This window comes from Adiantum capillus-veneris, chromosome 17 (assembly GCF_014529385.1).
Source record: "Adiantum capillus-veneris isolate H3 chromosome 17, ASM1452938v2, whole genome shotgun sequence".
Lineage (NCBI taxonomy): Eukaryota > Viridiplantae > Streptophyta > Polypodiopsida > Polypodiales > Pteridaceae > Adiantum > Adiantum capillus-veneris.
In genome coordinates this window covers 143886680-143898359 of record NC_140947.1, presented here as the reverse complement: position 1 = coordinate 143898359, position 11680 = coordinate 143886680, and the positions used below count along the sequence as shown (strand labels likewise).

General features: G+C 40.7%; 1 protein-coding gene across 1 annotated transcript; it reads right to left on the bottom strand.

The window, feature by feature from the left end:
• Window positions 1–8550: 8550 nt before the first annotated feature.
• Window positions 8551–11227, bottom strand: LOC147438242 (tubulin alpha-4 chain-like). Its single transcript, XM_086487538.1, has 4 exons — window positions 11014–11227; window positions 9996–10230; window positions 9509–9879; window positions 8551–9356 (listed from the first exon to the last, which is right to left on the bottom strand). The coding sequence occupies exons 1-4, from the start codon at window positions 11104–11106 to the stop codon at window positions 8706–8708; spliced, it is 1350 nt and encodes a 449-aa protein (XP_086343664.1). The 5' UTR covers window positions 11107–11227; the 3' UTR covers window positions 8551–8705.
• Window positions 11228–11680: the final 453 nt, after the last annotated feature.

The window sequence follows — 11680 nt, the reverse complement described above, 5'->3', positions numbered from 1 at the left end:
TAAAAAAAAGAATCCATGTAGCTTTTGGCTGCAGCAACTCGTGGGTCATATACTAGCAAAGTCCTATGTGATTTGTGCATCCTACAAATCCTTTGAAGGACCCTTAACTTCAATGTACACCCAAACTTCAAAATATAATTGATGAAAAACCTTGAAATTTTTGTAATCATTTGACTACTAGTAATTTATTTATTAAGAGAAATTTATTTCATGTCAAATTTTAGCTCAAATTAAATAGTATTATATAGTTATTGTTAGTTGGGTAGCTCAAAAATTGGTATGTGCCTAAAGACCACGAGACAGAATAAATGTCATTGAATGAACCTAGACCGTCTTTTACTATTCCTAATCACTTTTAATATTTTTTAATATCTAGAAATGATGAATTTATGATGCTAGGATTGATAACTTTCTTTATCCACTCGCAATAGAATTTTACAAAATATAAATTCTTTTCAAGAATTTTGGTGAATTTCCAAGAGCCCCGCACTAACAATGTTATCATGAATTTGTTTGGCCATGTCATCTTACTTCTTAGATTATACCACCAGATGCAAGCATACGTAATTACGCTGTTAAGGGCCCTCACTTTGCATTCAACAAAAACAATATATAGCTTTTCTTTGTGCATGTTTGACATATCTTGTAATGGCATGTAATGTAAAAGCCAACATCTTGGAAAAGTGATTGCAATTTGAGAGAGACACTCACCTTGTGTATGTCACCTTCTTACATAGTGTCCAATGCCTCCAAGATGCAAGCATTTGTGATTACATTTCAAAAAAAAAATCACTTTGCATTTAGTAAAACATGAAGATCTTTTGACATAAGTTGCACCGAGTGCAATCAAAGAGGCAACATCTAGATAGAGAGGCCTCATAGGGCCTCACTTTTAATATCACTCCAAGATATACTCCATACATACTCACCAATGCATCCACAATGCATGTGTCCTCATGAAATGTCCCATTATCACATATATCATGCACCTCTTGATGAAGAGGAAGGTCAAATTGCAACAAATTGCAAGTTACCACAATATATCAAATTGCAACAAATTGCAAAGGATGTTGTTGTTCGTTGCCACTATAAATAGGATCCGCTATTCATTTTTGAGAACTTTGGTAACTTCTGTAATCATCTTGTAATTACATCTTGTACTTCCACGCTCTCTCTATAACTCTATAGCCGCTTTGCTGGCATACTTTGTACTTCCAATGTTATTACTAGTTGTATTCAAAACATTTCTTTGACTACATTTCCAGTGTCAGTTCCAGTTCCTGTGTCTTTGGTCGTTCCAGTTTCAGTTTTTTCCAATAGTCTGAAGTCTCATCTAATGCTTCTGACTGTGACATCTCTAACTCTAGTACCAACGTAGAATAGTTGTCTGAACACATCCAGCTCATTCTATTTTGGCGATCATAGTGCATTGAGATCAATTGCTCTAGGACAAGGCCATAGAAGAAACAATCTCAAAGACAAAGACAGAGGACTATGAGGCTAATAGTGAGCAAGAAAAAGTCACAAGACAGGAAGCCAGCACATTGAATCAGGGTCAGTAAAAGCAATGAACATTCCAACAACCTGAAAATTTCTTTTCCTAAATTCAAAGGTGATAAAAAGGATGACCTTGATGTACACATACAAGATTTTGAGCAATATGGAGAGTTGAAAGACATTGATGAAGATGAATGGGAGGAGTGATTTTCCCAAACATTGAAGGATGCAACTCGAAAATGATACTACCATTACCCAGCATGCCGCTTGAGATCATACAACAAGCTCATCAAAGCCTTTAAGCTAGAATATTAGACAACATTGGGGATGAAGATATTCTCTGTGAGCTTGGTAAGATCAAGCAAGGGAAGTTGTCATTCAGGAGCTATGTGGAAAAAATCAAGGAATTGACCAGAGAAGTACAAGAACCTCCATCAGAGAAACAAATGAGAGCTTGGTTCTTGAATGGCTTTCCAAGTAATAAATTGAGAGAGCAAGAGGTACCAACACCGACGAAGTAATTTAATGACCTGATACAAAGGGCACTAGACTTAGAGCAGCAAGCGAAGAAGGAAAAGGGCCACATGAGAAGACAATCCAATGACAATACATCTTCTACTAAAGAGAGCTCTCGGTTCGCTTCTAGCTCTAGTTCTTTTGACAACGAATCAGATGAGAAAGGCAAATCCAAGAAGGGGTCCTGGACTAAGAAGATTGAAGAAATGTGTAGACAGATTGTTGAGATAGCAAAGATAAGACCCTCAGTGAGGAAAGAAGAAATCTGGTGTTCCAAATGTCGATCAAAGGACCATATGTCTAATGACTACTCCGAAGGCACTTACTGTAAAGCCTTTGGTCATGTCTAGAACAATTGCAGATTTAGATTCAACGTTTCAAGAAAGGTAAGGATTTGTCAATGATCACATTCACCAATCCAAAAGTATCTAAGGCAGAACGAACCAATGGGACTAAAGAAACCAGAACCAGCACAAGTAATGGGATTGGTCGAGGTCGATACCAAAAAGGCATTGGTAGAGGTCGAGGCATGGGTAATTTTTCAAATAAGAATCTAAATTGTTACCAATGTAGCAAGTATGGCCATTTGCAGCTCAGTGTCCAAAATCGACTAAGCCAAACGTGATTGATCAAAAAACACCATAACCAGTACCCGTGAGGGTAGTCACTAACAACAAGGGGGTAGTGATGAAAGAGCTTCCTATTGATGAAGAGAGTCAGGCTGCTGAAGCCAAAAAGTGGGAGTAGCAGAGAAAGGTATGGAAGGCTAAGGGTAAAGAGAAGATTGTAGATGAATGGCACGAGCAGAGGGAGCTTGCAGCAAAAATTATTGAGAATTTGTCAAGTAAGCTACCAAAACAACCAGAGTGTTCAGAAGCTTGAACCATTTAAAAGTTACCACCTCAGTCTTTGGAACCAAGAAAGGAGAAGGCAGCAGCTAGTCGTGAGGAGTCTATGATTGTTACAGTACAGAGTCTAGTAGATGAAGCAAGACAAGTTAAAGCAAACTTGGCCAAAGCTGAAAATACTGGCCTGAGGAACGATCAAGTGGATTCATCACAAAGCCAACCAGCAACTAGACGTGAAACAATGAATTGGAACTATAAAGACATTCAAGGAGAACCCTTCTGGTTCAGATAGTGAAAGCTCTGGCAATGAGCAAGATGAAATTTAGCCGAGATTCCATTCTTCCAATTCTTGATCATCTGGAAGTAACCAGTTTGGCGCACCTCCCTTTCTCTTGGCCAATGACTCGGCTTCTTTGTCTGTCCAAATACCAAAAGAATAGTCATTAAAAGGATTTTTGACTTCCGATAGATCGTTGTGAACATTTGGTATGAGTACTATAGGAGTTTCTTCATCCAAAGTTACTGGACTGTTTTCTGAATTGGGTTCATCAATCTGAACTGACCTTTCTCCAAAATTTAGCTCAGTAAATTATTTTGGATATTGCTACTTCTGTCGATCAGCTTGTTCCGTATCCATCAATACTACCATGAGATCAATTTCTGTCAAGGGAAAGATGTTCATGGAGGCAAGCATCCTCTCAATCTTCTTCGTTCCATACTTTTTACATAGTTCCTCTGGTTTCAAAGATTTTCTCCATGTTCTGGTGATGTCTATCTTTATTTGAATTGTTCTACTAGAGCCTTGGATAATTAAGATTTGTTTTGTGTAGTCATGTATGGCTCCAACAATCCTGAGCCATGGTCTTCCCAAAAATATACCATAGACTCTTTGAACGTTTCACACTAGAACGCTGGTTTTGAACTTTTATTTCCCCACTCTTATCAGCATGTTCTCAATAAGTCCAATGGCTTGGACTACTCTATGATCCGCCATCCTTATTCTGAATCCAATGAAGGAATCATTCATCTCAAGGGATGTCATATTTGACGAGAATGCACGCTTCAAATCAACCCCAACTTCAGTATTGGATACAAGCTCTCCATCACCACTCTAGAAGTACCACGGGTTGTACAAGAGGAGGGGATAGAGGAATTAGAGGAAGAAGATGAGAAGCATTAAGTAGCCCTTGAAGATCTTCAAGGACTAGAAGACAACTTCAAAAATTGACATCTCAAAGAGGTAATGCATTAAATTTTTAGCAATGCAATGACGCACTTGTTATTTTGCAACATGAAGAGCCTAATACCTACAAGGAAGCAAGTACCAAGAAGGAATGGCAAGAATCCATGGACATGTACATGGCTATTTTCTACAATAATGAGACATCAAAGTAATATCCACAACCTCCCAATAAGAAAGCAACAGGCTGCAAGTGGCTTTACACACTCAAGTTCAATAAGGAAGGCAAGCCTTAATAGGCACAAAGCAAAGGTTAGTAGCCAAATGTTTTCTCAATAATATGACATGGACTATGATGAGACATATGCTTCTATAACCAAGATGAGTTCCATCATGTTATTTGTCTCTTTAGCATCTATCTTTAATTAAGTTGAAATTTAAGTAAATAAAAGTCAACATTACCTTCCTAAATGAACTCCTTGAGAAGGAAATTTACACATTGTAGCAACCAAAGGGATATGTTGTTGTAGGTCAAGAGGACATGGTATGTATGCTCAACAAGAGTTGATATAGACTGAAGTAGGCTCCAAGAGCTTGGTATGGAAGGATTGATGATCACGTCCATCCTCAAGGATTCCAAAGAAGCCATGTTGATCACACTCTTTACTACAAGTTATTTTCTATGTGAATGATCTTATTTTGATAAGAAGCAATGAATCTATGGTGGAGGATGTGAAATCCAAACTCACCGAGGAGTCTACGATGAAGGATCTTAGTTCCCTAGGTTGAAGAAGGGGATATCTTCTTCTCTCAACAAAAGCACCTCCACTCTCTGCTTGATATGTTTGGCATGTCCACTCTTAAGCTTACTAAGGATGAGCATGGTGCTACATATGATGCTACACTCTATAGACAACTCATACAATCTCTTTTTTGTTTGAGAATCACTAGGCCTAGAGTTTGTTTAACAATCAACTCACTTGCTCAATACATGCAAGCTCCCAAGTTATCTCAGTGGAATGCAACCAAGAGGGTACTAAGATACTTGAAAGGTATTTTTTTCTTTAGGTTCAAGAAGATGGTCTCAATCTGCATGGCTTTAGTGATTGAGATTATGCAACAGATTTAGGGGATAGAAAGAGAATTAGCTCCAAGAAGCAAAACACCATCAATCTTTCTATCAATAGAAGCAGATGATAAAGCCCTTACTTAATCAGCTTGTAAAGTGATTTGGTTGCAAAGATGCTTGTATGAATTGGGCTTCAATGGAAGTGGCCAACCCTCACCTATTTGACAACACCTCCACTAAATCTTTACCAACAAAGAACCAAGTGATGCATCAAAAGACCAAGCACGTTAAATTTAGAGAACGCTTCATGGGAGAAGGTGCAAAGTGGAGACATAGTTTTACACCATTGCAATTTCACCAAGGAGAATATTGTTGATATAGTCGCTAAAGCTCTTTCCCTTCGTCAAGCATAGACCAACACTTGGCATGATGGAGATTTCCTTAAGAGAAGAAGCTGAGAAGCAAGGGAAGGCTTCTCATGCAAGGTTCACAAATAAGGGAAGGCTGGTCTACAAAGTCTTCAACTTTACCAATGAATGTTTTTTGGATTTCTTTAGTTGTTTTATTTTGAGTTTTTTCAAGTTTCATGTTTGCTCATTGGACTTGAGGGGTGAGAGAAGAGAAGTCCGAATTAGATGACCTCCACAGTGCAAAGAGGGGATAGAGATAGTAGCACAACAGAAGGTAGCTAATGCAGACGAATACCCCAAGGTAGGTCCAATGTCCAAACTAATAAAACTTACTAGGCCAAGTTCCCACAACACAAGAAATCTCCATAACAGGAGAAAGAGAGAGAGAGAGAGAGAGATTGGAAGGGGGTTTCACACCTAAGAGAGCACATCCGTTCACAGGGCACACCCCATAAGGGGAGAAAATTTATCAATGCATTACCCATCTCAAGGAAGCATTTCCCATATGGGGTTATGCGAAAACAAACCAAAGGAATTAACACGACTCAATCGATACAAGGCGTAGGATTCAAATCCTTCCAAAGGAGTATTACAATTCCAAGGAGCATTCCCATCCCCACCCGCAACCATAGACCCTTTTTCGATAAGGAGGGAAAAAAAGAGACATTTTTCAAGTTAGGAAAAGTGTCCTTATAGACTATTCATAGTTATGAAAAACTAGGTATTGAGAGAGATAGAAATGGGTGGGTAAAAAAGTAACCTCCTACCCAAGCAAGTACATCCCATGGGGGGAGAAATTATATAGCATCAGCCATCACCTGGCTTGAATGCATTCCCAAGGGGAGGTTTTTCCAAAAAGAGGCCAAAGATACTATCATGGCTCCACCAATTACAAGTGTAGGTTTAGATTTCTCGTATTATTATTTACAAATGGTGTCAAGGATCACCCTGTAGAGAGACATTCTTCAAGACAAGTCCAAAGTACTATGGGTCAAGAAAAAACTAAAATGTGATAGGGAGAATGGGAAGGTGGATTAAAAAACCCACTACATGTACAATGCGCGCACACGTGTACACAAAGCCGACCAATAGTGAAATCAGCCGAGTATCAGTGTGTATGGGAGTCTATGGGACACTGTAGTTGAGGTGTGTACATCAATAGGAATCACTTTTCTTACGCGACCCACTTCACTACCTAACACAAGGTCTCCCAAAGAGAATAAAGTGTCACTAGACCGTCCAATTGTCCAAAGGGAGGAAAATGTGCCATTAGGATAGAGGGACCAATATAGAGACGTTTAAAATGTAGGGCCAATAGAAGGGGATTTTAATTTTAGTGCTCCAATCTTTCATTACTAGTAATGATTTTGAATGACACTGACGTGAAAAGAAAGTGCTTAAAATATCCACCAATGCTAAAACATTATGAATTCTCAACATTTTGAGAAAAATGTGAAGAGAATTAAAGGTTGTCCTTGTTTTTTACTATGTCTACTTGTTTACGCCCAGCTTTGCACCTAATTCTTCCCTAGTTTATCACCCTCACATCAGAGAGGGTTGGACCTCATGCTCCCCACATAAAATCCTTAACACCAAGCTATCATGCATCACCACATGTCCATTTGGGTATGGGGGAGTCCAAACTACCCTTGTTTTTACCCTTGAGGCTTTGATAGAGGAGGTCAAGCCCATATCCTGCCGCCTGATTTGGGCCCTAGCTCCCCTTTGAAGAACCCCATGTTAGATAGTGACCAGGCCAAGGTACAACATAATACCCTCAATATACATGCTCGTATAAATGAATGTCAACCTCCCCAAACGATGAATAGAAAAATTGAGCAAAGCATACTTATTGGAGTCACCTCCTAGTTAATAGGTGGTGAGATGAGCAACCAAGGACCCAAATTGTCCAAGGATCATATATTGTTCATCCCTCCTCATAATGTTCTCAATTGTCCCAAACACATGCACCACCACCCACCTTGAAATGAAGTGCTTATGACAATTTTCAACCAGCCCTGCGCATGCACCACCCACCAACCATCCAACGTGAGTTCTCAACGTTGAGTCTTCTTTGTATGTTCACAGAGTGCATGAGTTATTTTCTAAAATCATGACACCTACTTACCTACTAGAGGCTTGGACCTTGAACAAGTATTGGATGACATTTATGGAGTGCTCAACCAAACAGGAGGGCAAACAAGAGAGCTACAACATCAAGGCTTGCACTCCTACAACTGAGTCATTTGAATTTTTATGCTTGCTTCCTGCAGGTTTGTTTGGACGACTCTCAACTTCATGTGGGTGTACATGGACAAGCCTCTCCAAGTCATATTTACCCATAAATCATTATCAACACTCAATAGAGAAAAATTCTAAAAGAGAATTAGAACAATCCTTGAGCATTAAGACAAGTTTGAGGGGCTCTATTACCCAATTAATCTTCTATGATTAGTTGTCTCGAAGATGCATTCAACATTGATAAGACGTACTCCTTGATGCTAAATCATAATAAAGTTAGAAAGGTTCAGACAAAAAATGCAGTTAAGCAATAGTGTTGGCCAAACCTACCTGCTAAGTCAAGTCAGTAACGGAACTTGCACCACCCTTGGATGGGGTAGGGAATGGACACTTCGTGTCAATTCCTCATAATACCTGCGACCCATTGGCGACCGGCGGAGGCCGGGAGCCATGGGGGAGCAGGTATTATGAGTGAATGGTCACTAAGTGTCCATTCCCGACCGTCAAGGTCCAGGGGAGCCGGGCCAATCACTGAAGATGCTAACCTTTCTGAAAATGTATAGAACAATTCAAATGGGACATTCAGACAAAAAATCAATAAAATGAGAATTCTATCCCTTTCTTCCTTCTCCTACAAGGCCTGTTTTCTTAGGGCCAAAAAAAGTGAAATCATTGCCTTCACTCATATGTAGGCTCATTCAGATTTAGAACAGGAGCACATGCATTATTATTCCTGCTGCAAAAAGTCATTAGTAGTTACTTGAAGCTTCAGAGATGAGTAGCACAATGGAGCTTAAAACAAAACCTCTTTATTTCTTAAAGTACCACTCCCCCAATCAACTGTTGCTCTTTCACACCCACACAAGCAAGCACACATCACCAACTGTCAACGCAAAACAATCCCAACATTCGGATAGCATAAAATAGTTCCCCAATACTCCTTCCTAGTACTCCTCTTCTCCACCATCATCGTCCTGACCTTCTGCACCCACCTCCTCATAATCCTTCTCAAGAGCGGCCAAGTCTTCACGTGCTTCAGAGAATTCTCCCTCCTCCATACCTTCACCAACATACCAATGGACAAATGCTCGCTTGGCATACATGAGATCAAACTTGAGATCAATTCGAGAGAACACTTCCGCTACACTGGTCGAGTTGGAAATCATGCAAATTGCTCTCTGCACTTTAGCCAGGTCCCCTCCTGGGACAACAGTGGGGGGCTGATAGTTGATACCACACTTGAAACCAGTGGGGCACCAGTCCACGAATTGGATTGTTCTCTTGGTCTTGATGGTTGCAACGGCCGCGTTGACATCCTTTGGAACAACATCTCCTCTGTACATCAGACAGCAAGCCATATACTTTCCATGTCTTGGATCGCATTTGGCCATCATGGAGGAGGGCTCAAAGGCACTATTAGTAATTTCAGCAACAGACAACTGCTCATGATATGCTTTCTCTGCAGAAATGACAGGTGCGTATGACGACAGCATGAAGTGGATTCTTGGGTATGGCACGAGATTGGTTTGGAACTCAGTAACATCCACATTCAACGCACCATCAAAACGGAGAGAGGCTGTTAAGGATGAAATAACCTGCAGCAGCATGCCGCATGAAATTTATAAAAGGAGAGGGGTGTGTTAAGAAAGAGAGCACTAAATGTAAAAACCTAAATGTATAAACGGATGCCGCTCAGGGGACCCTGCGCTAAAAATGGCCAAGAACAGGAGAAGCACAGTAATATTACCTGAGAGACTAGCCTGTTCAAATTGGTGTAAGTTGGCCGGTCAATGTCCAACGACCGCCTACAGATGTCATAGATTGCTTCGTTATCAAGCAGCACAGCCACATCAGTGTGCTCCAGCAAAGAGTGGGTAGAGAGCACACTATTGTATGGTTCCACAACAGAGGTTGACACCTGCGGAGAAGGGTAGACAGTAAAACCCAGCTTGGACTTCTTACCGTAATCAACTGAGAGCCTTTCAAGAAGCAACGATCCTAAGCCAGACCCTGTGCCACCTCCCACAGCATTAAAGACAAGAAAACCTTGCAGGCCTGTGCAATTGTCTGCCAATTTGCGGATGCGATCAAGGCAGAGGTCCACAATCTCTTTACCAACTGAACATTAAGAAAAATATTACCACATTTAGATAGAGATTATAAGCAGAGACAACAATAAGCATTAATGCACTACACTAAAAACGGTAAAATCAATGAAATAAAAGAAAATATACTGGTATAATGGCCACGGGCAAAGTTGTTGGCAGCATCCTCCTTGCCACTTATGAGCTGCTCTGGGTGGAAAAGCTGCCTATAGGTGCCAGTTCGCACCTCATCAATCACAGTTGGCTCCAGGTCCACAAAGATGGCCCTTGGCACATGCTTCCCAGCCCCTGTCTCACTAAAAAAAGTGTTAAATGCATCATCTCCTCCACCAACAGTCTTGTCACTTGGCATCTGACCATCTGGCTGCATAATCAGAAACAAAAGAAGTCGTCAACATTATGATCGATATGCAAAAACACTGTCAGTAAAAGCATACGTCGACTGTTTCTAGAATTGTCTAAGGCAATTGAACATGATAGCAGCAGGACTCTCGAGCAAAAATCAATTCTGCACTGACACTGGAGTTAAGACATATACAAGATTTAGCACAAACAAAACAACAACCAGAAAAGATACCAATCAATCTAAGCAGTAATATCTCTGACAAAGTGGGCAAATCCATACAACAAGAATCATGTTCACAGAATACACAAATGCAAAAGAGCTAAAATGCTGTGGATCTGGACATCCAGAGAATAGAAAAAAACAATTATGTAAAGGAGAAATCAATACAGCGCACTGTGATAATGCATGACTTTAGTTCTAGCAAATGAAAAACAAAAAAACAAAGAGACCTTCTTGTACACCATCTATGTTTCAAACGACAGATCTGTCGTCAAGCTTAAGAAGCATATGGAAATTTCACAAATCCTGTGATAGCATACATTTCTCAAAGAATGCCATAATTAATTAACCTTTCTCAAACGAAGGGTGACACCTATTTTAGCCCTACTAGAAAGTTGTAAGAGAATGCATTTCATGAGCAGATCTGTTGAAAGAAGCAAAGAGGGAACACAAAATACAGCACTCAATACAGATTCGAAGACTGTGTACTGAACAAAAGAATGACCTCTGGGGGGGGAACAATTGCAGAGCCGAAAACATAGATCTGCCGACAAGAAAGAGCAAGAGAAGAAGAGGTGGTACCTGGATGCCATGTTCGAGACAGTAAAGCTCCCAGCAGGCATTGCCGACCTGAATCCCAGCCTGGCCAATGTGGATGGAGATGCACTCTCTCATTTTCGCTGGAGCCGGAAGAGCGACGGACGAGAAGTTAGGCTAAGCTCCTGCAGGAGGCGTGTGCAAAGACGCCTTCACAGAAGCTCAACACCAAATACACCGAGGCACCACTACTCAGTCTTATGCTGTCCTTATAGAAAATAGCTCCTTTGTATGTGTGTTAGAGTTAAGAGTATTTTCAGACTGGACGGCCGCCCAGAGGGAATGTTTTAGTTTACAGGGCTGGATACACACTGCCTATGCGAGCAGGCATTACACACTAGCTGCAATATATTCTCCAAAAGCAAAGGAATTTTCAACAGCCGCGTCCATCGTATTGGTTTGTCGTCCGACACTGGGTGAGTTGGCAGAACCTCAACCCTCACACGAGCTTGGGCAGGGAGTAACGCATGTCCAAGAACTTGGTCTCCGTCCTTTCTACGCAGCGTATCGAAAAACGCCCCTTGGCCTCCACGTCTGGGAGCCCAATCTTGGGCACACAATCTGTAACTAGCCTTAGAGCCAAGTCCCTCTGTGTAAGAATCAGATGCAAAATCCAGTAAGTAAGTGCTTCTGATTTTGAAAATTCGTCTTC

Coding starts and splice junctions, on each gene's coding strand:
- LOC147438242 (XM_086487538.1), bottom strand. CDS start 11,106: ATGAGAGAGTGCATCTCCATCCACATTGGCCAGGCTGGGATTCAGGTC. Junction 9,880..9,995: donor TGCCCGTGGCCATTATACCA/GTATATTTTCTT, acceptor CTTAATGTTCAG/TTGGTAAAGAGATTGTGGAC. Junction 9,357..9,508: donor TGAACAGGCTAGTCTCTCAG/GTAATATTACTG, acceptor ATGCTGCTGCAG/GTTATTTCATCCTTAACAGC.